This window comes from Tiliqua scincoides, chromosome 7, assembly GCF_035046505.1.
Source record: "Tiliqua scincoides isolate rTilSci1 chromosome 7, rTilSci1.hap2, whole genome shotgun sequence".
In the NCBI taxonomy this organism is placed as follows: Eukaryota; Metazoa; Chordata; class Lepidosauria; order Squamata; family Scincidae; genus Tiliqua; species Tiliqua scincoides.
Window position 1 is genome coordinate 5,284,774 of NC_089827.1, and position 26,571 is coordinate 5,311,344.

The following is a 26,571-nucleotide window of genomic DNA, read 5'->3' on the forward strand; positions in this document are numbered from 1 at the left end:
ACAATTCCCAGGAAGCCTTGCAGGTCTCTTGTTATCTGGTGTGCTCCCTGGGGCATTTGGTGGGCCGCTGTGAGATACAGGAAGCTGGACTAGATGGGCCTATGGCCTGATCCAGTGGGGCTGTTATGTTCTTAAACTACAATTCCCAGGAAGCCTTGCAGGTCTCTTGTTATCTGGTGTGCTCCCTGGAGCATTTGGTGGGCTGCTGTGAGATACAGGAAGCTGGACTAGATGGGCCTATGGCCTGATCCAGTGGGGCTGTTATGTTCTTAAACTACAATTCCCAGGAAGCCTTGCAGGTCTCTTGTTATCTGGGGTGCTCCCTGGGGCATTTGGTGGGCCGCTGTGAGATACAGGAAGCTGGACTAGATGGGCCTATGGCCTGATCCAGTGGGGCTGTTATGTTCTTAAACTACAATTCCCAGGAAGCCTTGCAGGTCTCTTGTTATCTGGTGTGCTCCCTGGGGCATTTGGTGGGCCGCTGTGAGACACAGGAAGCTGGACTAGATGGGCCTTTGGGCTGATCCAGACGGGCTGTTCTTATGTTCAGTGAGGCCCGACCATGGATTTCATTATCTGCGGATTTCAGTATCTGCAGGGGATCAGGGAACGGATCCCCCGCAAATAACAAGCACCAACTGTACTTCCTAGTAAAGCTCTTCGAGCCACAACAGTATCAGTGACAAATTAATGTGCAGGGGAAGAGAAAACAGAATCACATCTACTCCAGCCCCCTCCGCTACTAAGACCTTCACGATGCTTACTAGGTGAATTGTGCCAGGGATCGAGGATGGGGCCAGCATTAGTGACCCTGCTACTCTCTCCTTCACATGTTCAACTCTATACAGAAGAAGGTAGCAAGAGGGTTGTGCAGCATGTGACAATTCATTCTAATTTTGTGATTCTTTTGCTAACATCTGCTGAGGTCCCTGTGTTAACGTGCTTGTACCACACCAATAGGATATTAAATTTTCTCAAAATATGCATTTTTTTTTTTACTACAGGAGCCTCAATAAATTAATATGTATGCTGAAAGTTAACCTTGGTTGCAAATCTTACCGGCAGGGATAATGCCAATCCTTACATTGCACTGGACTAATGGCGCTTGGGGATTATTTTGATCTATGCCAGACTCCTTCTGGGTTCTTCCAAGCAGACCATGCATCAGTTCACTGAACATTCCGTCCCCACCAACACAAACAACACTGCCAGGAAACACACAAATATATACACATGCCAACGGTCAATAAATGAAATGTGCCCAAATGCACCCAAATAGATAGACTGTTAAATTGATAGACATTAATTGTTTTCAGAACTCCTCTATCGAGCTGCGCAAACTGGTTTTTAAAGCTAAGACTGGAACCTGAAGTGATCCCCAGAAATGTAATTTCAGGCGCAGAAGCTGTTCACAGGTTCTGTGCGTGCGCGTGTGTGAGAGAGACAGAGACTGTAAAACAATTTTTCCTCTCTCGGTGTGTGTAGCATCACAAATGTCGGCTGAACAAAAACCAAGAATGCAAGGCAGACACTGAGATGGAGCACACACTGCGAAAGAAGTTGCCAACCTGTTGGGAAAGACCCACATAATTTAAATAACACTTAACATAACGGGGCCAGTTTGAACGGTGACTGGCACACAAATATCACACAGAAGTTGTGTTGAGTTGCTATCATGGATTCTCAGCGGGCTCTCACAGTCATTTTAAGCCACTTCTGCCCAACACTGCATATACGCAAAAGGGACCAAATGTGTGTACCTATGGGCAGTAAGCAATTTGCTTCCTGCCAAAATACAGTGGCCCTCCTTATCTGTGGGGTCCGTGTTGGCTGATTTGAGCATTGGCAAATGCCAAGTCTGTGCCTTAGAGGGCCTCCCAGACGTGGCTGACTGTGTGTTAACAGACCCAGGTGGGTGAGAAGATGTCAGGCAGATGCATAGTGCTGGAGGGACAGACTGGAGAGTATATCTACCTATGCCAATGGCAGGGCCACAGAACTTCCTGTTCCTGTCTACTGGGAGAATTGGCTTGGAGGATGTGGGGAAGCAAGTTTATGATATACTAAACCAGCACTTCTCAGTATGTCACAGTCTACTGGTGGGTCGCGAGCCCACGCACAGTAGGTCACGATCAGAGCCCTCCCACCTGGCCGTTTGCTGGTTTGGCTCCAAATAGTAGCTATTCCTTAAGCCCCGTTCCTACTGATGGCTTGGTGACTGACTCTATGGGACTCTGTAGAATGGCCCTCAGAAGCCTCTAGTTTTTGGTTTATTTCCAAATGGTCGCTGGGCCGGGAGAGGCCCCCAGTACCACCACAATCCATTGCAGAGGACAAGGTGGTTCATGGAACTGCACAGTTTGGGAACACCTAGACTAAGCCATGTTTTCAATGATTGCCTGAGTCAGGCCTGCGTCCTATCTCCAAAAAGAGATTAAAGGGGAGGAAAATAACTTACCCATCATATTTCTCCAGATTAACTTCAAATATATTATCCCTTGCATGATTTGCACGTTCAGTGACTATGGGAGGGAAGAATGAAGAAGCAGCTTAAGAAATTGTAGCCAAAAAGGGATTTATAATCATTCCATAAACCTAAATGGTTGTTGAAGGTTGGTCACTATTGGTGCTCATTTATTAGTGTTGATTCTTGTCGCTTTTCTGAAAACTATGAATCTGTCCAAGGCAACGAGGCAGCTCAAGTCATCCAGAGGGAGTGTGGGATGGAAGGAAATGGAGAAATCGACAGCCAGATTTTCATCACACCAGATCCGGTGTGCAGTTCTGGCTACCTTGTGATGCCATCAAATTTTTACTTTTTTTTTATTTTTTCACATGATGCAATCCAGACAAGGCTTATTAATTAAAATGGACAGGACTGCAGTAAAAGACAACATTGCATCCAGAATGCACATTGTGAGTCACAGCCAGAGACTGCTTTTTCTTGAGGCATATCTATCAGGGTTTTTTGTGCGGCAAAAACTGACCATTACAACACAAAATAAGAAAGCCGGTATTAAGCACTCGTTTGAGATACAGTGTAAAAATAACCAGCAGGTGCAACCCACTTAAAATGAAGTGGGGGGCGGGGAGGGAGAAGAACTGTGATCTAAAATGCAGCTTGATTCACAAGATTCAAAATGAAAAATACAGGAAGAACTTGGCACATACAATCTTGCTGTAAAATGCTTGGAGTTTGCACCACTGCTTTCTTAAAAAATTTTTTTTTAAGCTATTTCAGTTATCTCTAGCAAGTTATTTATTTGCTGGAAGCCCTTCAGCAAGTTATCCGGAGGCCTGTCTGATGTCAGGATTTCTTCTCAGCATAGTGATGGCAGACAGAAGTGCGCGGAGGGGGGGAGAGAAAGCAAGAGTTTTACTGCTGATAAAAGCTTCGGCAAATATTTTCAGTGCCAGCTGGTGTTGCGATGCCCCTTTTCCTATACAAAGTATTATATTTGTGTTATGGAACCACATTGCAGAGAGCTAGAAAAATGGGTTGTCACCCATTTCTCAGCAGAGTGACTTGCTGAATCACTCATTATTATGATTAAGAACATTTACATACAGCTTTGCAACAACAACAACAACAAAAAATTCACTGTGGTTTACAGAGAAAATTAAAGAAGTAAATGGATCCATGTCCCCAAAGCGCTCATAATAAAATAAAATTAAAAAGTCACTAGAAAAGATATTGTGCTGGTGAAGAGGGACAGATCTTCTTCTTCTGCTAAATATAAGAGGAGCACCAGTTGAAAAAGTGCCCCTTTGCCCAGTTAGGAAACACTACAACCCTATAACAACCAAATGCATTTGTTGCCTTTAGACAGATGGGTGCCAATATGAAAGTGACCGAAATGGTCTGCGCTGTGGGCTTGGAGGTGCCTTAAGCAGGTGTCACAAGTGCAAAATCTACATCAGAGAGAGGGGTGGTGGGTTGCGCAGCTCAACAACAAGAGGTGGGGTGGGCAGCCGATGGGAGTAGGCAAGTTCACTTCCATGGCCATCTCACCTGGCCTCTGTTTTACCCCCTTACCCATTCCTTTTCACTCTGCCACCCTAGTGGTAGAGTAGACTAAGGAAACCAGAAGAGGGCAATGCCCTCCTTTTACCCCTCCGCTTCCCTGTTCCTGCCCCACTTTGTCACTCTGTCACTAAACATAGAAAGGCAGAGCACTGAGGAGGAAACAGGTACACTGGGCAAGTCTGTGGTCAATGGGGGAGCAATTCCGTTCCTTCATCAGGAAGACCACCGCTCTCAACCCCTCTTCCTCCTCCTCCACCATCTCTAACCCAGCAGTTCCCAAAATGCAGGCACCCGTGACAACCATGCCCCCTGTGTTTGCAGCACATAGCTCCCAGGAGTGACTGAGGATGCCATCATCACCAATCACTCCAGGTTCGGCAGCCTGAAGTGCCTTCACAAACCGCAGTGAGAGGGCCGGGGCAGGCAGGAGAGCTTTTCTCAGCGTGCAGTTTTTGCCTGCTGGAGCTCTTCCCAGCACACCAAGCCACTGTTTGGAGAGGCCTGGCACCCCAGGACAGCGTGACGCATAGTTTGGGAGCTGCTGCTCTAAACTGACATGAAGGAGGTTGAGGGGCAGCAGGGCATGTGCAAGATGTATATGACAATGCCCAGAAATGGCAGAATTTAATGTGCCGTTTCCCCCTGGGCAGGGCCTGAGTACAACTGCTACTGCAATGTCTTCAAAGCATTAGAAGTGAGAGTGCTGGGTTTATTGTCGCACCACACTCCATTGGCATCAGATCTCCAGGAACTAATAGTACTACTTATCCTTCTCTTCTATTAGGCAAACTGATTTAGCATGAACACATTTCATGTAAATGGCGAGAGGGCAATCTCCATTCATCTACTTGATTAGGCCTAAGAAGCCAGTTCAAAATGTCCATAAGCACAGATAAGGGAGGATGGATTTCAAGCTGCTCCGACAGCTTTGCTCGTTCTGCCCAAGATGCAAACTGGACAGGAAAGTTCCACAAGCAGTCAAAGGCCATTTCTCTATTCCATGTCTTGAACTGAAGAAGAAGCAAAATAATCTTCCTTCCAGCAGGCAGGCAAGAATGGAGACTGGTCAACGGGGGCAATCACTTGGGAAAATATCTGCCTATTCTGTTCAATAATTAAATGTTAAATACAATAGAGATTAAAAGAATCTAATAAGCATTCTGGTCTTGTCCAATCTAAAATAATGGTCTGCCACTGAACACAGCTATGCACACCTAAGGCCACTGAAATCAATGGGTTTAAGAGTACCCAACTTTGCCCTGAAATGGGGCATGGTAACCACGGGCTCTAGGGAGAGACAATGGAACTTTGTCATGACAATACGCAATTGTTTGGGGTCAACATTCACAGTAAAAACTTCTGAAAAATTACTTAATGCTACATTTCCCAAGAAGAAAGCCTTAGGTCTATTCAGGATGTGGTTACTTCTGAAAAGCATACCTGATAAATTCTGCTTTTCAGAAATTCACTGCCTGTCACTCAGAACATGATAAAGGGACCATATTACATCACTCACCTATAACATCAGTGGAGATGGAAGCCAAGCTAAACAGTGGAGCAACTTTTTGTTCATATATCCTCTTCCCTTGTCGTTTTCCACCAAATGGATTAATATATACAAGCAAGTGCTTTGGTCTAGAGGCTGCCAAGAACAACAACAAAAATTGGCTACAAGTGGTTATGGTCATTTATTCTTCCCTGTATCAGAATTATTACATTCTCTTTACAAACAAGGGAGGGCGGTGCTTACTATTCTCCATCCCTGTGCTCAGATCAGCTTGAAAGAAATGCAGCGCCACTCGGGATGGGGAGTGCTTTTCCAGGACACAGTGGTTTCCAGTTTGGAGACTGCTGGGATAAGGGAATGAATGCGCCCTTACGTCGAGGAGACCTCAAGCCTTCTTGATCTGCAAACAGGATGCAGCTTGGCCCTGCTGCATCACAGCAGATTAGAATTGGGCTGCCCGTGTCAGAGACTCTCTCCACTATACCATTCTGCCTCTCACATCTATAGTAAACTCACAGGAACACAGTGGAGATAAGAATCTGACTTAAATGAACCCGACCACTGTTCGTCTAGCTCAGTATTGTCTATGCTGATTAGCGGCAGCTCTCCAGGGTTTCAGGAAGGGGTTTTTCTCAGCCAGCACCTATTTGGAGATGCCAGGGATTGAAACTGTATTCCGCATGTGAAGGATGAGCCCTACCACTAAGCTATGAGCCTTCTCTTTTCCTTCTGGCTGATCCACCAGCTGTGCACCACAGGGTATTTCCATAAATTACTCTATCAACTCTTTCTGGACTCTAATGCCTAGACTCTCAAGCAGTGGGGTGCCACCTTCTAGAGCCCTGCAGTGCACCTGCCAATCGCAGGGTTGCTGCGAGTTTGCAGGAACCTCTGTAGTTCCTAGACCAATAGTGGTTGAAGAATCACTTTCTCCTAGGAATTCCCATTTTCTCTCCAAGACCTGAATAAAAACCCCTGCAATTTCAGTTCTTTCCCTTTTCAGGCAAGAGGGAGAAATGACAGAGGTGAAGGAACAGGAAACACACTTTCCCATTACAGGGAGTGTTTAATGTTTCTTTGCCCAGATTACCAGGGTCATGTACATAGCAGTGAAACGCTCACATACTTTCCACTGGTCTACCCGTGCAGCACAATGAGATGGTAGAATGGACTGTTCTATATCAATGCCTCCCCACATAAAAACCTCCCCGCAAGAAGAAAACTAGCTTAACGGAGAAATATTCTAGCTCACCCCTCTCCCTGCTGTTCCAGTGTTCTAACTGCAGGGAAATATCTTTGTTGCTTTCTAACCTAGGGGAGCAAAAATGAGATTCCTCACTTGTGAATGGTATACAGTAGATCCCTGGTATCTGCTGATCTGGCACCCGCAGATCTGACTTACTGAGGATGTTATGGATACCAGGGAAAGCCACTTAGAAGGCCCTGCCAGAGGCATCAGAAAGCTGTTTCAGGTTTGACAAGTAAACCAGAAGTGGCACAGATCTGCATATCTATGGGCCGGGGTGGTGGTGGTGTCCTGGAATGGATCCCCCATGAATAATGAGGCTGTATTCTAGTTCTACCAATTCATTGTCCTGCATGTAAGATCTAGACTTAGCTGCAGCCTTAAAGATATTCACTATCAGCAAGGACCTGTTTTTTCCCTACTGTAAAAAAGCAGTTCTGTCTATTCTTGTTGTGGAACACACTGTCCCATAGTAAAACTGTTTGAATGATCTTTTATGGGTGGGCCTGTTTAGGTAACAGGCCACTCCCCACATGATTAAAGGTGAGGGGGCATACATCCTGAGTTCCAGTGCAGTTCTACCCCTAGGAAAGTGTGCATTGGCTGCAATCCTATGCATACTTTCTTAGGAGTAAACCCCATTCAACACAGCAGGACTTACCTCTGAGTTAAAATACATGCTACGAATTGCCCTTAGGTAAATTGCCCCTTGGCTACTTCTTGCAGGATGAGGGCCTCCCTGCTTTGGGGCGATGCTGGCCTTTTAAGGTGGAGGTGAGAGCCCAGGAAGGGGAGTGGCCAGGACTACATAAGGCACTCAGGGTTGGTGATGAGAGGTCCCTGGACAGGCTGTCCTGAAGGCTGCTCTGTGCCTGCTCCCCTGGGACTGGGGCAAGCCCAGGGAAGGAGTCAAGCAAAGGAGGAAGAAGAAGGGGGAAGCAACCCCACTGCTGAACTCTGAGGTCTGGTTGGGGGATCCCGGTTCGGGGCTGGCAACACCCCCTTTTATTTCTACCCCTCTTTCCCTGTGGCCAAGAAAGACTTGGACACCGAGTAAAGAGCACCCCTCTCACAACAGCCCTGCTGGGGATGGAGGGTGCAGAAAGTTACAGAGCATCAGTGAGCTTGCAAAAAGGCAGCCGGTCTGACCCCTGCATTTCTCTTTTTCTTGCATCTTACACAGTCAGACAAAAACGGCTTCCACCATTGTTAGCAAGTAGTCACATGGTATCTATTGAGGTCGAGCACACTTGGTTTACACCCTCCCCCCATCTGTACTACTCAAGCAACTGCACTGATGGCCTAGGAAGTAGCATCCTCATTCAGAACTTACTCTGTAAATCAAGTAATTCTTTTAGTGCATGGATCCACTGAGTACAAAGTTGCTCGTCGGTGCACCAAAATGTCACTTCCTTACACCGCCAGCGGTGCTGTCGCGCTCTTTTCACGTAATGCACTGCAAAGACACATACAGAAAGCCACAAGCACAAACCCATCAGAGAGGCAGAATTCTATAGAAAGAATGCTCAAGCACTCCGTGTAGAACAGTCACAATTCAGACATGGCTTGACAGTACAGGTTGGGCATTCCTTATCTGGAATTCTAAAATACTGAGTACAGGGGGGCTCTCATATCCGTGGATCCCATATACATAGTTTCAGTTAACTGCGGATCGGGTCTGTGGGACCTCCCCATGTGTGTTCCCTCTGGCTCCCCTCGGCTCCGGAGGGTACAGGTCTCAGGAACTGGTGTTCGCCATATCCACAGTTTCAGCTATCCACCGGGGGTTCCGGAACAGAACCCCTGCGGATAAGGGAACTTTTCTGAGTGCCAACATGTAGCATTTCAGTGCTGCTTGAGGAGCAGCCCATGACGCTGCTTTGGCGTGGCAAAGAAGCCATGGCAAGAATTAGACAACAGAGACAGGTCTGAATGTAAATGCAGGAAAAAGGCTTGAGGCTGGAGCAGATTTGAGCATTAGAATGAGAAGGAGAATTAGAATGAGAATCAGAATGAAAGTGAGTCTGCTCCACCTCTTGCCTGCTTTATTTATACTTTAAACATGTCGCAATCCCTTGCCATTATAAAAAGGTTACTGTCGGTGAAAGATTCTACTAGGAGCTTCCGCTAGGCTCTGACCACAACATTCCTTTGACAAAGATAAGGGCCACTTCTAACAACACTGTCTTGTTGACAGGCTTCGGGGCTTTTAGACGCCTATCGTATTCAAGGCCAAGAGTTTGCTCTTGTGCAGCAGCCGCAGGTGTGCCCGAGGCTGTTATTGTTACCAAATACTGCTAAAGCATCCCAAAGCCCAGCGCCTGCGCTCATAAACCACTACACCAACATGACTTTTTTTTACTTTCTTGCCTAAAATAATAAAATGTTTCATGCACAAAAGTATTAAAAATACTGCATAAAATCACCTTCAAGCTACGTATATAAGGGTTACATGAAACATAAGTGCATTTTTTGTTTAGACTCTGGCCCCAGCCCCGAGATCGCTCACTGTCATTAGGTATATGCAAGTATTCTGAAATACGGAAAAATCTGACATCCAAAATGCTTCCGGTCCCAATTACTTTGGATAAGGGATGCCCAACCTGTATTAAATATGCTTCACCTACATTCCCTCAGCAATGCTTAAAACCACCCCATAAGTAGAGGTGTGATTTTATTCAGCGATAACAGAATAAAAACATGTGACTGCTTTCTGCGCTTCTCATTCCTTAAAAGAAAACCCTGAAATCTATGAAAAAATAAACTCGGAAATCTGCAAAAAAATAAAAAATAAATCATAGGGGTGCATGGGTCATGACTCTGGTTGCACCTGCTGGCCCTAAACCCCGATATCATCTACCTAGTACATTTTAAAAAGTGATTATAATTTTTAATTTATAAAAATGCACCCTTGGAATAAAAACACAACATTGAAAAAAAAAAAATTCCGGAGGGAGGGGTAGTTTAAGAAGATCTTTACCTATAAGACAGGTAAGTATTAAGATCCCTACGTTGCAGATGGAAGACTGAAGCTGAGAAAAGGAGAGTTATTTCAAGCTACTTAGGGTATTGCTCTTTTGTTCGCTGTTATTCAAAGGTTGGGATTCATTTTCATTCCTGAGATAGTCAACATGAATTATATATTGGTCGTTTTGCCTCAGACAAGGAGGGTGACTCAAAACAAAAACTGTGTCTTTTAAACACATTTTTTCTCTGCTTTGGAGAAGAGGAAGATTCTGTGGCCTGGAAAAATCACCTGTCAAAAAAATGTTAATAGCTACCATTTTAGAAAGTACTCTGGAGTGCAGATGCAAGGAAAGAAACTGTAATAGCTTAATGGATCAAACAGGAGTGAAAATTGTCAGTCTGTGTGTGCATGTGTTTGAAGTCTGGCTTCAGGCAGTGAAGCCATCAGCAAATCTTGGAAAGTGTACTGAAACCATCATCAATTTTGAACATTATAACACATTATATTAAAAATATATATTGAAACGTACAGAAATACGCTGCATTTTGGTGCACTTTCGGACACATACCAGTGCTCTGTAGCATGGTGAAAGTGCAAAGTTCAGATACTGGCCCTAAGAGGCCAAAAGGTAAGGTATAAAATGGAAAGAGTCTTGCGGAATGACTTCTTCCCTCTTCAAATGTCCCCCCGACATTTGCCACTTTGAGCAAGGAAGAGAATAAGGCGCAAGTCCTAACAGCAGCTGTTGATGATGTCATGCCATCATGTTGATGATGTCACACCGTCATGTCAACGACATCATGCCATGGTGGAAATGGTCTATGATTGTTGAGCAAAAGGGGGCACAGTGGTAATCTCCATCACGCAGCCCAAACAGCCAATGAGTAACCAAGCGCTAACAAGTGGATATAGGCACACCATAGTAAGCTAGTTGTTGCTCTGCTGCATCCCATCAAAAATCTAGGGAATTAGTGGAGTCATACAGTGGTATACGTAAGGGGGAGCAAATGCCCTGGGTGCCAGGTTTGGGGGGCGGCGTTGTGCCACCATCCACTCCCGGCACAGCACTTAGTCGGCCGCTGATAGTATCAGTGTGCTTCCCGCCAGAGGTGTTCTGAGGACTGGGGAAATCGCACGTGGCTTTCTTGGCCCTCAGAGGCCAAAAATAGTCACTTCTGGTTTTCGGCTGAAAACCAAAAATGCTTTCGTAACACCCTCGAAATGCTTGGGAGGGGGAAAGACTTTTGAGTGTGTGGGGGGGTGGCACCTCCAGGTGTGAGCAGCACCCCTGGAGGATATGTTTTCTAACAGCACAATCCTAAGTATGTTTACTCAGAAAGTTTCACTGAATTCAAATGGTCTTGCTCCTAAGTAAAAGTGCACAGCAATAAGCAGCCCAAAGGGTGCCTTCATTGTATTTCGTTTTAGGTCATACCACGCTCTCCACACAGAGCAAAGCCTAATGGCTCAAAAGGAGCAATTCCTATTGGTTTAAAATGGTTAAAAATACGCAGAAATGGGTAGAGGTGTTGTATTACCTGTGAAAGCGTGTGGTTTTCCCATCTTTTGCCATTTTCCTTTATTGGATTGTTTTTCATCGATTTCTGTTTCCTCAACAGCAATAATCTCAGAGACGGGCACAGAACAAGACTCTGCCAAAAAAAAAAAAAAATCATTCATGGGAGAGATACAACAGCATAAACAGCCTTCAACTCTGTGGAATAAAACACAAGTAAGTAGAACAGGGGCTATTTGAGAAGGGGGTCTGAAGAAAGTTATTGCTCTCAAAACGCGTTACAGGCATCCTCCTTGAATTTGCTGTATCCACAGGGTGGGGGGAGAGAATGTATCCCCCGTGGACGCTGGAAACTGCAGAAAAGGGGGAACCCCTATCTCTGTGGTTCCCAATGCCTGTTACCTTCACTTATCTTCATTATATTCATGTGATGCTATAGTGTCTTACTTTAACCAAATGCTATAAGCAGAAAGCTTACAGCAAGACAGGCAGGCAGGCAGGCAGCCTACAAGCTAGAGTGGAGACTCAGAGTGATCATCACCAGGAAGGAGAAAGTTAACATTAGTTAGTCTTCCTTCTACCCTGCAGGCTGCCTGCCTGCTTGTCTTGCTATAAGCAAGACACATTTTTGCTTCACACAAATGTAATAAAGATACCCCTGGGGGCTGGGGATAAGAATAGGCCCTCGGTTTGGCTGTACTTGTCGTAAGAGGTGACTAAACAGCCACCGGGTAGATGGGACTGTTAGCCTGGGAAGGCAGCTCATCTGAGAGAAGGAAAACTCTGATCCCAAACCTCCACTGCCTTGTGGCTACATCCAGTTATGGAAAAGGCTTCAGGAGTCAACCTCGAGGCAAAATCCGGAGCCGGAGTCCCTGAGGCAGTTCATGGCTGAACACAGTCACGTTCTGGCAACTCCTGCGACGCTGCTGGAACCAATCGTATTGGCCTCTGCCTTTCCATTGGACCATTTCAGCGACGTGGAGAGGGGGGATTTGCTGCATGGGTAACAGCCTATCCTCCATACCTACTTTACCCAGGCTTTGCGCACTGGAGAGGACACTCCAACTTCGCCATACGGCGTCGGCACAACACGGGAAGCAGCAGTTTACCGGTTATAAGTCTTTGCTCGATTGGCGTAGAGCATGACGCCAGGGGCTGCTTCCGACGGTGGGAGAGATCATTGCATCTCATTGGGCAGCTACACTTGGCGAACAGTCTGAGGCTAAGAGGCAAAGAAGGAAGGCCCATAGCCAGGGAGACAGACCAGGGACAGACTGCACTTGCTCCCGGTGTGGAAGGGATTGTCACTCCCGGATTGGCCTTTTCAGCCACACTAGACGCTGTTCCAGAACCACCATTCAGAGCGTGACACCATAGTCTTCCGAGACTGAAGGATGCCAACAACCAATAAAGACAAACATAGATATTGGGCACGGGGAGGCAGGCACACGGCCGCAGATAACCTGATCCATGGATACAGGAGATGCCTGTAATTGGAAAGTATGTGTTTATACTGGGTGGCTGATTCTCTGTCTTTAAAATTTAGAATTCCCTCACCAGAGAGATGAGGAAAAAGGAAATTGTTTGACAAGTCATTATAATGAGGTTAACCCCATGGGAAAATATGATGCAGCCTTATACTGAGTCAGACCATTGGTCCAGGTAGCCCTGTACCATCTACCTTGATAGGTAGATGGTCTTCAAGGTCTCAGGTAGAGAACTTTCCCAGCCTTTCACCGATACAAGTTTTTCCTCCAACTCAAAGGATGGGAAGTTCCCTTGCTTCTAAATATGCTAAACTGGTAATTATCTGAGGAACCCGATGTAATTCCACCTGGAAGCTAAGCAAGTCCAGGCACCTATGTATGTACAGTATCTATTATTAAAACATTTTGGTCAGTATCCAACGAAGTAACAAATGATCCTACAAAACTCATAGGAAAATAAAAAATCAGAACAGCATTCAAACCCAAGAATTTCCCTAAACTAAGAACATGGGAGTAATTGGCGGTGATGTCATCACACCACCACCAATTAATTACGGGTCTACCCAGCTAGAGGGTCACACCAGGGTCATGCACTTCTCCGGCTGCCAGAATTGGACTGCGCTGCTCTAGACCAGGGGTCTCCAAACATTTTGGAGGGCCGCATCAAATATCTGGCACGGTGTTGAGGGTCGGGAAAAAAATTTAAATATAAAATTTATATAAATAAATTAGAGATGGAACTTAGAAGAGTGAATAAATGAATGAATGGGCTCATTCATTCAAACTCTCTGGCCCTTAGAACACACTCCAGATGCAACCAGAGCACAGAACCAGTCATGTTCTGCTAAGTGGGCCAGAAGCTTTCAGGGGACAAGAGGCTGGCCATGGGCTGGATTGAGGCTGGCCGCGGACCGCATCTGGCCCCCAGGCCGGGGTTTGGAGACCCATGCTCTAGACCAACAGTCGCAATCTGGCTGGTAAACAGTAGGGCGGCCAGAAATTCGTTTCACTGGAGTCACAGGAAGATGTCAATGGCTGACCTTTGTTGAATAAGGTCTGCTTTTGCCATCTTGGTCCTGGAATACGGATTTGCTTTCTGCTAGAAGAAGGCAGTGCAAACTCGCACAGCCTGGCAATCAAAAGGTAGGACTTTTAAAAGAATAAAACTAATGCACTTAGCTCCACTCCATTTATTTCAAAACTGACAACCAAGTGCAAGCAAACAGCAGTGCTGCTCTACAAAGCCATTAGCGCGGAGAGATCTCATTAGCATGGAGAGCAACCAGTACATCACATCTGACAAAAAGCTCTGTTTCAGATCCCTGAATGATCAATTTAAAGACTCCACGATGCATTAGTTCCCAGGAAAGCAAAAGCCCCTTTGTTCAAACACATCTTGTGGTAACACACTTATGCAGGACACATTACACACACAATACCTGGTAAAAGGAGCAACTGTCTGGCATCCAAGTTGTAAGACGGCAAACCGGGTCAGTCTTCCCCTCTGCACCTCCCCATCCCTCCCTCTCCATGGACCACCGTCTACGAGTCACTCTACATGTCGCGGCCACTGCCAGGAGGCAATTGCAAAACAAGCAGTTGAACCAAATCCAGAAAGAGCTTCAGAGAGGTTTTTCCCCCCGTTGAACTGGAACTGAAATCTCTTTGGTGCCTCAAACCTGAACTGAAACTAAGCCCCTATGCACAATGCGTGGCCAAACTAATGAAATACAGGCCCCAAACATTAACTGTCCCCTCTAGTGCACAGGCTTCCTGCCTGTTTATCTGTTAGTACGTGTTATAATGACTAGTAAAAGCAAGACACACTCAACGTTGGCACTAGTGGTAAGAATCAAAACAAAGTTAAGCAGCAGGGATCCGCAGATAAGTGAAACTGTGGATGCCAGATCTGCAGATACGGGGGGGGGGCATGTATGTGACAATAGTAGGGAACTCCCTGGAGTGTCTTTGAGGAGCTGAACTGTACTTCCCTGTGAGCTATATTCCTTGTAAGGGGGTCTGCACCAATGCGTGGACCCCCTTTTTTCCAGCATGGCATCATGACACAGTCGCAATGCCATCCCTGGATGTGTGGCGCTGCTGTCACACATCACTGCTGAACTTCCGGGCTGTCAAGGTTTGTGAAGCACAGAACTCAGCTTCGAGCTGCGCTGCCATGGTCTATGTTTGGCAGGATCTAGGTCTGGCAATCCTCCTGGTATGCAGGTAGGCTGTTGTCCAGCAACAAGACCTCAGTGTGGAGGATATTGAAACTGAGATTATTGGAAATGTCTTGTAGCTCCTTATGGTGATGGCTGGGACTAAAGGTCTTCTCCTCTGGCCACTAGCCAAGGAGACTTTTGTCCCAGAATGGAATCACTGTATGTAATGTCTTTGATAATTTAGTCTGTTGGCAGTTTCACAACAGAAAAGTTACTTCTAAAGCTACAGCACCACAAGATTAGGCTGCCGACAGCCTGAAAGGAAGCTGCCAATTTCTGCTTCCTGTTTAGCATTAGAGATAGTTTTGTTGGTAGCCTGATCTTGTGGCGCTGTAAGCTTAAATACTTACAGTAACCTGCTAAAACAAGAAAACTTCACCCAGTACGCTTTAAAACAATGTTAAAGGGCGCAAAGGGGTCACCATTAATACAGGTGTTCCCCACATCCGTATCGTAACCCCGTGGTTTGGGTATTGATAGAATGGATCCCCACGGACATGGGTGCACACCTGTATTTATATGCAGCTCAATTAGTGTGTTTTGCAAGGACCAGACTACATTTGATGTCTCTCTCTTCCCTCCCCCCCCCTTTTTTAAAAATCTGAAATGCTGCTGCAAAGAACTGCAAATTTGGGCTGAGTCTAATCAGCGTGAGGGTACTTAACCCTTTCCCTGAATTGTTTTTTGAACAATGTTTTCCTTCTGCTACTTTTTTTGCTGGCAGGAAAAAAAAAAGTCTAGGATCCCCCTATGGTAGAGCAGGGGGGAAAAAATGATCTTGATTCAACCAGTCTATTTAGATGTTTCCCATTAATGCATGTTGTCACAGTGTTGGCCCTGCTTTTAAATTTTAATCCGGAAAGCGAAAAAGCAGGTCTCTGTGATTTTCTGAAGATCAGGAACGGCTTTTTCAAAAGTGATTAAGAAATGAGAAGCAAAACAGGAAGAGCAAGGGGAAATTGCATAAAATATATTGTTAAAAATATATTGCTAAAAATATATCAGGCTTGGCTAATGAATGGCAGAAGCTGTTGGTGACTAAGGAATTAAGAGAAACAAAGTCGGAAGGAGACGTTGAAAATATGACAGGGTAGTCACGGCCTAGAACAAAAAGAGGAAATTGTTATGTGCAACTGAAAATAAGGGGTCAAGCACAACAGTAAGTTTTCTGAATTAATTTTTGTTGGGGAAAAGGTTTCTAGAACCACACAGAAGGAGGCTTTCAAAAGAAGCAGAAGCCTTCTTGCATCAGGAACTTGCAGTCAGAAAAGTACTTGGGGAAATACTGTTACTGAGTTATGCCACTGCAAACTGCAGGTGGATGGGCAGCCCAATCACAATCTGCACTGAAAGGGGCAGGCCCCATATCCAGCTTGGGGTTGGGGCTGCCTGCGGCTCAGCCCAGGGAAAGCGGAATTTGTTTAGTAGACCAATGAGTCTACTCAGCTCTGCACTACCTAAAGAGGTGGCGTAGATCTGAGCATCCTGGTGCTATGCCAAGTTGCCTGGGAATGGGGGCATGATCTGGCCTAAGTGCTGGATCCTGGTCCCACCACCTGCTCGGCCCCAGCCTGCGCATGGGCGTGGCCACCCATAGCCTGCCCTTCCCCTGCCCCAGAATGCCCCCATCCTGCCCCCCACCAGCCTGACTCAGCCAGCACTCACTAGCATGCTGGCTCCATGGGGCCCATGTTCTTCTCTGGAGACCAGCACATGTCTGTGTGCCAGTCTCCCTCCTCTCCCAGTGGCACAAAAGCCACCTCCAGGCTGGCGCAGGGGACTTGCGCCGGCCCAAGGGCATTTGTGGATTGAGTCCTGAATGTTTTATGTTCTCTTGTATACAATCTGCCCTACACCAAGCTTACAAATAGCCACTTTCCTCATCACCTGAGCCTAGGAAGCCTCTCTTCCAAATGGGGAAGAAAACCTCATGAAACCTGAGTGGGGTCTCCCCCCCCCCTTTTAGACCAAATGTTAGTAAACACAGCCATATAGTACATAGGCTTTCCCCCTGGGGGCTGGGGATAAGAATAGGCCCCCAGTTTGGCTGTACTTGTCGTAAGGGGCGACTAAACAGCCACCGGGTAGATGGGACTCGATAGCCTGGGAAGGCAGCTCATCTGAGAGAAGGAAAACTCTGATCCCAAACCTCCACTGCCTTGTGGCTACATCCAGTTATGGGAAAGGCTTCAGGAGTCAACCTCGAGGCAAAATCCGGAGCCGGAGTCCCTGAGGCAGTTCATGGCTGAACACAGTCACATTCTGGCAACTCCTGTGATGCCACTGGAACCAATCGTATTGGCCTCTGCCTTTCCATTGGACCATTTCAGCGACGTAGAGGGGGGGATTTGCTGCATGGGTAACAGCCTATCCTCCATACCTACTTTACCCAGGCTTCGCGCACTGGAGAGGACACTCTGTTCCAGAACCACCATTCAGAGCGTGACACCATAGTCTTCCGAGACTGAAGGATGCCAACACACATAGTACATAGGCTACGTTTGTTGGAGAGGAACTTTTGTGAGCTTGTTTGTACACATATATAACTAGAAGTACAGGGGAAAAGCTGGTCTGCAACCTTTTTCCTGACATGCTAGTTTTGTATGTACAGGGAGTATTTAATGTGTGAGAGAGGCACCTGCTCTCTTAGGGGAATCCAATTTCATTTAAGTTTCCAAATGCTTGCATAAGATGCAGTTTAAAGCATCAGGCCCTAAAAAGTATAAATGGAATGAAAAAGAGAAAAAAAATACTGAGTTCATGATGAGTTTTGTAGTCCAAAGTTATTACTCTAACAAGCACAGCCCAAGGGAATCAATTCAGTTCCACAAACAACATAAATTAATGGAGCAATTAAAAGAAGCAAATACAAATAGTCTTTTCTATAAATTGTGCACTTGTGTCTCTGAAGAAAACACACAGATTCCATCATCTCCCTTTCTTCTCTCAATCCTCCCTTCTTGGAGCACATAATTTGAAGATCTAATTAACAGATCTCCAATTTCAAATTATACACTAAAATATATGTGAGTAAATTAGTACCTTCATGGAAAAACCAAACAAAACCCAAATACCACATAAAATGATATTTTCAGTGGTTTTTGGAGAACATAAACAAGTTTGGAACCATTCATTCTACTGAATGGACCGCTAAGCAAGGAATGCAGTTCAATCTCTGTATTTGGAGGGATCTGTTCCTGGACTCCCCGAGGAAACTGATACCCACAGATAATGAAATTCACTCATTGTCCCTCCCTGTATTCCAGTTGCATCTGGGACACCTTCTGAGGTGTGGGGATGCCTCATGCAGTCTCCCCAAATCTCAGAAGGCCTCCCTCCTGGTCACGACTGGAAGATTCTTCTCAGCCTATCCAGGAGGTACAGAGAAGCCCTCCTGACCCACACTGTATCGCATCTGCAGGTCTCGAACCTAGACTGGCCAGCTGCCAGGATCCACTCAAACACAAAGAAAAGACACAGCCAGTCCTTTGAGCATAAGTGTGTTGGGGGGACGGGACGGGACTGAATTTGAAACTAGAAAGGCTGGGTGACGTGGTGGACTCCACTAGTTAAAGAAACAGGCTGCAGCAACACCCGGAGGGGATAGTCACCAAGGATCGCCAAGTAGCAAGCCTTGAGTTGCCATTCCCTTCCTAGTGCTTCCGCTAGTTTCAATGGATCACACTGATATTCTTTTCTTTCTGGTCAAGTTCCTGTTCATTAAATAGGGCTATTGGGGCATGTGATCCCCATGCCAGCAACACAGTGTGCCTTGTCAATTGTCAAAAAACTGATGGCGTGCCTTGACAATTTTGTCAGTGTGCTGTGTGCTGTGAGATGAAAAAGGTTGAAAATCGCTGTATTAGCACAATGGTACATCTCACCGAACACAGTGAGTAAACAGACCTAGGTTTGCACTGGAAACCACTTTTCACCACTTCTTGCAATGTGGGGAGGCCTGACCCAGACCTCACCCTGTTATATAAGAGAACACACAAAATGATAACTTCCCTTACAGTTGCACTTTCTGTAAATAAACTGTGGTTACTTCAGCAGAGGGTCATAACATTCAGCTCTGAGATACTTTTGAACCTCAGTAATCTATCCCAGACCCCTTTCAGATACTGAAACCCACGGATAAGCAAATCCGCGGATCCAGTGACCTCCGGACATGATTGAAGATGTTCTGTAGAGGCCATAAAAACTGGAGGTGCCTTTCTGGGCACCTCCGGAGACCTTTCCGAGACGCAACCAGAGAACACCTCCAGTCGCATCCAGGAGCTCAGGTCTGGCCCTCCGTCATGGGTTTGGAACCCACGGTAAGTTAAATCTGAGAGATCTGAACATGCAAATAAAAAGGGCAGACCTATATTATCTTCAGGAATTCCTCCCCCCCCCACCTGAAATGTCATGTTTTGCTATTTAAGGATTTTTATAGCTCTACTTAAATTTTCTTCTGATTATAGAATAAACTTCCTGTTTACCATAACGTTACACTCAGTACAAGGGGGGAAAAGCAGTGTTACTTTGATAATATTTAACGTTTTGGTTAAATAAGTTACACAGTAGTTCAAATTCTCAGCTTCGTTAAATAAGACGCTATCCAACAGTAAACTTAAGTACTTATTTTCCAATCAAGCCCAAGCAGATTTGGAACTAGTCACCCACCAAAACGTACTAGGAAGCAGACCAGACTTTTCTTGGGATTAGTACAGAAGGAAATTGAGATTAAATATGGGGGCAGGGAATTCTTGAAGAAACTGGTTTCCCCTTTAAAGACTGCATTATCAAAAGGCACAGACTATTTCAAGAGGCGGGTTACGGGGGCAGCCTCTGTTGCAATGAAGCTTTGTCCATCAAACGGCTTTTAAACTTCAATACAACATCCAGCTTAAAACCTCTTGTTCAATTCAGACATGAAACTGAACATGAATTTTTTGTAAAAAGCACAAGGGTGTTATGGCTTAAGAGCACAGACAAGATAAAACACAACAAAACCCTTTGCTCGCATAAGTTCTGTTGTCTCCATTTCTAAAGCTGCAACAGAAGGAATTTGAAAAGGCATGCCGGAAAGACCAGCTGGAACTCTGCTGACCCATGCAAAACCATGGTCCGTTTGCTCAATATTACAGCACTGAATTTCAAGAAAGCATGTTTCGTGTGCCCCACTCCATCCAGGACACTGACTAAGGGCACGATTCTAGGAAGGTCTACTCAGAAGTAAGTCCAACTGTATTCAATGGGACTTACTCCCAGGAAAGTGTGGTTAGGATTGCAGCCTGAGGGCCCAATCCTATCCAATTTTCCAGTGCAGGTGCAACTGTGCCAATGGGGTGTGCATGCACTACATCCAGTGGTGGTGGGGCAGTCACAGAGGACTTCTTGCGGCTGCACCAGTGCTGCAAAGTTGAATAGGACTGGGCCCTGAGTCAGTTAGGTAAGTGGGATGGGGGAGCATTTGGTGTGCTGCCTCAGGTGCTAGGATTCCTTGGACTGGCCCTCCTTGCAGCTTTAATAGGAAAAGGTTACCTTTTTGCCATGTTAATGCAATCTACTAAAGCAGGGGTGCCCAAACCCCGGCCCTGGGGCCACTTGTGGCAACTCGAGGCCTCTCAATGCGGCCCTCAGGGAGTCCACAGTCTCCAGTGAGACTCTGGCTCTCCAAAGATTTGTTGGTGTCCTCACTGGCCTGACACAACTGCTCTCAGCATGAGTGTGACTATTTGATCTCTCACGTGAGCTGCGGGATGAGGGCTGCTTCCACTGATTCTTGTTTCACATCTGTGATGCAGTAGCAGCAGCAAAGGAAAGGCCAGCTTTGCTTTGTGCAAGGCCTTGAGCTATTGCAAGACCTTCATTCATTCATTCATATAAGTTCATCTTTAATATATTCATTTATGTAAACTTATGTAAATTTATTCAAATTTTAAATGTGAATTCTTTTTTTCCTCGGCCCCTGACACAGTGTCAGAGAGATGATGTGGCCCTCCTGCCAAAAACTTTGGACACCCCTGTAGTAAAGCACTAATCCATGTTATTTATTATTATTATTATTAAAAACTGTATAAGACTTTCAGGTACAGGCAGGCCTCATCATCCGCAGATTTGACTCGCTGAGGATCACAAGCCCATGACGGAGGACCTCAGAGGATCTCCTGGACTCAACCTCCCCATGCTTCAGAAGACCTGCCAGTGCTTTCTGAAAGGCACTTCTGGCCACGTCCAAAGGTCCTCTAAGGGCTTCCCTGCAGATCTCTATGGGTTTGGTATCCATGGGGGTCTGGGAACGGATCCCACGCAGATACTGAGGATGGAGCTATATAGATATTTAAATCAGCACTCACAAGACCTCTGAGAGGTAGGTCATTAATATTCCCTTTTTCCAGATGAGGAATGAGACACTGCTATAAGCAGTGGCAAAAACGTGTGTGTGTATTTGACTTGTGGGTTTGTTATGCAGAAAGGAAGCTCTTGAATCTCCACAGTGATCCGAAGGCCCTGGCCCCTGACCAGGCAAGTCAAATGTGAATGGAGTTTAAGCCAACTTCAGTTATTTCACAGAAAATCACTCATATGACATTTCTCCTGCTCAAAAATATGAGGAAGCAGGCTTGGAAGAAGTATGGAAGGCCCATCAAAGGCTACGAGTTCCAACTCCAAATACATTTGAAGAATGGCTTGAAATTCTAGGTTAAAGTAAAGGCCTTTCTTGGCCATACTTTGACAAGCCTGCCACTGCCTTTGCAAGTTTTGGAAACAAGGGACGAGACCAGCGGAATGAGGGGAAGCTACACACCAAGGACCTCTCTGCATTGCAGAGCACCAATGGTGGCAGGCAGCCATCCTCCACACTGTAGGACAGTGGTTCCCAACCCATGGTCCACAGATCACAGGTGGTCCATGGGAGCACAGGAGGTGGTCTGTGAGCCGGCTGGGCCAGGCAGCCAGCAGACAAGCAAAGCGCCATGTGCTTGTCACTTCACCGGCCTTGTGTGGGCCGCCTTGTTCTCCCTTGGCTCTGACTGGCCCCAAATCGTGGCAATTCAGCAGCCATTAGCGATGGTGCAATGACACCATCACCACACCCTCCTGTGGCTGCGCATTCCGTGGTGTGCAACTGACCCAAGTGCAGGAGCGGTGATCCATGGTCGCCTGAAGGTAGGGAACAGCTGCTGTAGGGGGATTGTCTGCTACTCAACTGGAAGCTCTGGGAGAGGCAACTGAAACCTGAAGCTGAGTCAAGTAAGATATGTGCTTTGTCCCTGGTTCAAGCAAGGAGCAGGAGAAGAGTAGGATCTGCCAAGAGTGCAATTGAACTGAGATGTTTTGAGATCTCCTGCATGATCTTAACTCCTTAACTAGCTGGAGTTAAGATTGTGGGTAAAGGGTATAAGAACATAAGAAGAGCCCTGCTGGATCAGGCCAAAGGGCCATCGAGTCTAGCTTCCTGTATCTCACAGTGGCTCAACAGATGCCTCAGGAAGCACAATGCCTGCGTCCTGTGGCCACTCCCTTGCACCTGGATTCTGAGTTAGCCTACTTCTAAAACCAGGAAGTTGCACATGCCCATTACGGTTTGTCACCTGTGATTGACTTTTCCTCCAGAAACCTGTTCAATCTCCTTTACAAGGCATTTAGGCCAGGCGTCTTCACCACATCCCGTGGGAAGGATTTCCACAGACTAATCACATGCTGGGTAACAAAATATTTTCTGTCTGTTCTAACTGTCCTGACACTCAATTTTAGTGGATGTCCCCCTGGCTCTGAGTTGCGTGAGAAGGAAAATAACACTCCTCTATCCGTCCCTTGCATCATTTTGTATGTCTCAATCATGTCCCCCTTCAGGTCTTTTCCCAAGACTGAAGAGCCGCAAACTCTGTAGCCTTTCCATATAAGAGAGGTGCCCCAGTTCGGTAACCATTTTTGTACATTGGTTTAGCAGTGACCGAGGCTGCGGAAGGTAGTAGAGGTGAATTCTAGGTTCTGGGGAGCTTCATTTCTTTGAAAAACCCGTGGGAAGTTTTTGTGGTTACCAAAAAAAGCAACATACAATTATCCTAGTGCAGCCCTGAATAAATACTAGAAGCACTACTGTGGGTGTAGGAAGAGCGACTGGCCACGAGGACACATCTGGTTGCATGATAGCAATTGTTACCACAAGTGATCATGCAACTGAATGACAAGACTGAATTAACACAACGTAAGATATTTCACTGGCTGGCTTTTCTTCGATGAGTTGGTCTCCTACACAATACATTTTTTGTCAACGTCATTAGTTCTGATTGTGGCCACAGGCAAGGCTGCTACAAAGTCACAGTCCACGGGCAGGAACTTGGTGCCTCTCTGGCTGTATAAAAGTTCCAAGTTCAAAAAAAAAAAAAAATACTGATCTGTGCACACATAGTTGTATGGACAATGAAGTTCAAAGCGCGGCAGTCACTCATACAACCATCAGCAAACAATTTTTATGGACCTTGGCACTGCGATCACAGGACATATTTGCCCACGTCAGTACAAATGCTCACAGATGATCAATGGAGCCTAATGATCAACACCTACATTGTGCAAACAAGCTCTTGAGAGACTGCAAAGAGAAAAAGCTTGTGCTCTAGCCCAGGGTCTCCAAACCCTGGTCCGGGGGCCAGATGCGGCCCACGACAAGCCTCTATCCGGCCCGCAGCCAGCCTCTTGTCCCCTGAAAGCCTCTGGCCCACTCAACTCTACATGACCAGAGCTATGCTCTGGTTGTGTCTAGAGGGTGTTCTGAGGGCCAGGGAGATTGAATGAATGAGCCCATTCATTCATTTATTCACTCATCTAAGTTCCATCCAAATTTTATATTTAAATTTTTTTTCTGACCCTCAACACCATGCATATTTGATGCAGCCCTCTGGTCAAAATGTTTGGAGACCCCTGCTCTAGGCCATTCTTATGTGCGGGGGGGGGGGGGGTTTAAAGCTGACACCCTACAAGGTCAAGTGTTTTTATTTGCTGACCAATTGTTAAGTGTCATATAACACGGATTCCTTTATGCTGATGAAGTCAGCATTCCGTCAACTTTTAGCAACTGTTGTCCAAATACTGTTTGCAGCAGTTTGATGGAAATTCAAATATTTACCTGCCAAAAACATGCATTATACAGTGGGCCCTAAGTATCCTCAGGGAATCTGTTCCTGGACCCCCCACGGATAGTGAATTCCCCACAAATCAGGAAACCTGAAAAATGAGGGGGGGGGGTGAACTTTGTCTTGGATGTCAGATTTCTGCAAGAAGAACAATTGTGTTTTACATTAAGACTTTCATCCTAAACATATTTTCTCTGAAGTAAGTCTTACTGCTTTTGATGGCACTACCATCCACAGTAAAGATTGCAGGCAAAGACTGCAGTCTTTAATTTCTATTTTATGGTTCAGCAACTGGACAGCAATGGGAGGGGGGCTTTCTGTTAGAGAAGGGTTCTTGCCCCCCCCCAATCATCCCTATGGTACATAATAGTTTAGCAGCAACATCAAAACAGACTTCCTAAATTCCTCTTGGAACTTAATGTTGACAAAAAATTATATCTTTTTTTATTCTAAGAAGGGAATTGACAGGCCTCTAAGACCTCCAGGAAAGAGAGATTGGGTGGCAACAAAGACTGGTCCAGCCTCTTTAGGAGAAGTCTCCATGGATTGCTTTCAGTGCCCCTTACAAGTAGAGTTATAACATTTTGCAGATTCTGGTTGTCTACTGAAAGCAAGAACTTTTCTATAAATGGCAGCACAATTGAATGTGTGTTGATTCCAAAGCAAGTCATAACTTGCTCAGTAGGTCCAATGATAGACACATTCGACCCATAAGTAGGACTTTTAATAGGTACAAAAAGTGCAAGTTTTGAAAGTCCCCCCCCCATCAGTCCACACACAATTAAATGCGCACACAGGCACAACACTTGCATTGTTCTCCATCAGTTTGGACCAAAACAGTTTTCAGTATTATTAACAGTATTTATATACCACTTCAGTACACAATATACAGTACACAATATTTCAGTACACAATACAGAGTAACTGTTCTGTGCTTGCCTGTTTCCAATTATTCTCAATCCTCCCCAACACAGAAAAAAATGTTGCCTTTCTGTGCAAATGACTGGACATGGGGGGGGGGGAATCCTCCTCTGGGAGTGATGCCTGCTTCATGAAAGCCAGAACTGTCCACAGATGGTGGCTAGGGAAGAAGGAGAAGCACTCTGCCCATGCTCAGAGTTGTTCAATAATTACGATTCCATACATCCTTGGTGTCCTGAGCTCCTGAAATTGGGGGGAAAGGGAGCCTACAAAAGAGGAGAGTGTGCTACCCATGTTCAGAGTCACTCATGAATTACGACTACATATACCCCTGGTGGCCTGAGCTCCAGGCACTGGGGAAAAAAGGGAGCCTGTGTAGGGGAAGAAGGAGAGGCACTCTGTTCAAGTTCAGAATTGCCCTTGAATTATGATTCCATACATCCTTGGTGTCCTGAACACCTGACACTGAGTAAAAAGACAGTCTGCGTAAGGGAAGAAGGAGATGCACTCTGCCCATGCTCAGAGTTGCTCATGAAGCAGGATGCGGCACACCCCCGGTGCCCTGAGCTGCTGGCACTGGAGGGAAAGGGAGCCTCAGTGTGGGGCGGAAGGAGAGGCACTCTGCCCATGCTCAGAGCTGCTCATGAAGCAGGATGCGGCACATCCCCAGTGCCCTGAGCTGCTGGCACTGGAGGGAAAGGGAGCGTCAGTGGGGGCGGGAGGAGAGGCACTCTGCCCATGCTCAGAGAGGCTCATGAAGCAGGATGCGGCACATCCCCAGTGCCCTGAGCTGCTGGCACTGGAGGGAGAGAGAGCCTCAGTGTGGGGCGGATGGAGAGGCACTCTGCCCATGCTCAGAGTTGCTCATGAAGCAGAATGCGGCACATCCCCGGTGCCCTGAGCTGCTGGCACTGGAGGGAGAGGGAGCGTCAGTGGGGGCGGGAGGAGAGGCACTCTGCCCATGCTCAGAGAGGCGCGCGGACGGGGACTGCACCGGGGGCCTCCTTCCCAGCGCCACTCACCCTGCTGCGCCCCGCGCGGGGCCGGCCGCGGGTCGCTCCAGGCCAGGCGGCCGCGCTCCAGCACCACCTCCCGGGCGCGCCGGCCCAGCAGCAGCGAGGAGGCGAGGCGGCCCGGCGGCGCCTCGCCCATGGCCTCAGCGGCCCCCGCCGCCCGCCCGCCGCAGCAGCAGCAGCAGCAGCATCCTCCGCGCAGCGCGGCCGGCGCCGGGACCAGGCGTCTCTCGGACTGCTGCCCGGCGCGCAGGGAGCATGCGCGCGGGCGGTGCGCACGCTCGCTGGGCGCGCCCGAGCCGGCTCTGCCCGCGGGGGCAGGAGGAGCCCCGAGCCCTGGCAGTGCCTGCACAGCAGCGGCAGGGCGGGGGCGTGCGCTGCCCAGGGCAGCCCGGCCCCGCCCTCCCCCTGCTCCGCTGCACCCCGGCGTCTCCCCTGGCCCGCCAGGCGCCCCCCCCCGGGGCCCACACCCAGTGGCAGGGAGTCCCGTAGGCTCGGGGCGCGCAGAAGAACAGAAGGCGAAGAGGCGGTGCCGG

At 46.9% G+C, this 26,571-nt stretch overlaps 1 protein-coding gene across 1 annotated transcript in view; it reads right to left on the reverse strand.

Annotated features, from left to right (window-relative positions):
* Positions 1-26,176, reverse strand: part of CERK (ceramide kinase) — a 45,165-nt gene extending 18,989 nt beyond the window's left edge. The window contains exons 1-6 of the mRNA XM_066634031.1: positions 26,045-26,176; positions 11,287-11,400; positions 8,114-8,236; positions 5,544-5,669; positions 2,459-2,522; positions 1,060-1,205 (exon numbers count right to left, since the gene is read on the reverse strand). Coding sequence (XP_066490128.1) covers positions 1,060-1,205; positions 2,459-2,522; positions 5,544-5,669; positions 8,114-8,236; positions 11,287-11,400; positions 26,045-26,174 — 703 coding nt within the window. The 5' untranslated portion in view covers positions 26,175-26,176. The remainder of the gene's footprint in view (positions 1-1,059; positions 1,206-2,458; positions 2,523-5,543; positions 5,670-8,113; positions 8,237-11,286; positions 11,401-26,044) is intronic.
* Positions 26,177-26,571: the final 395 nt, after the last annotated feature.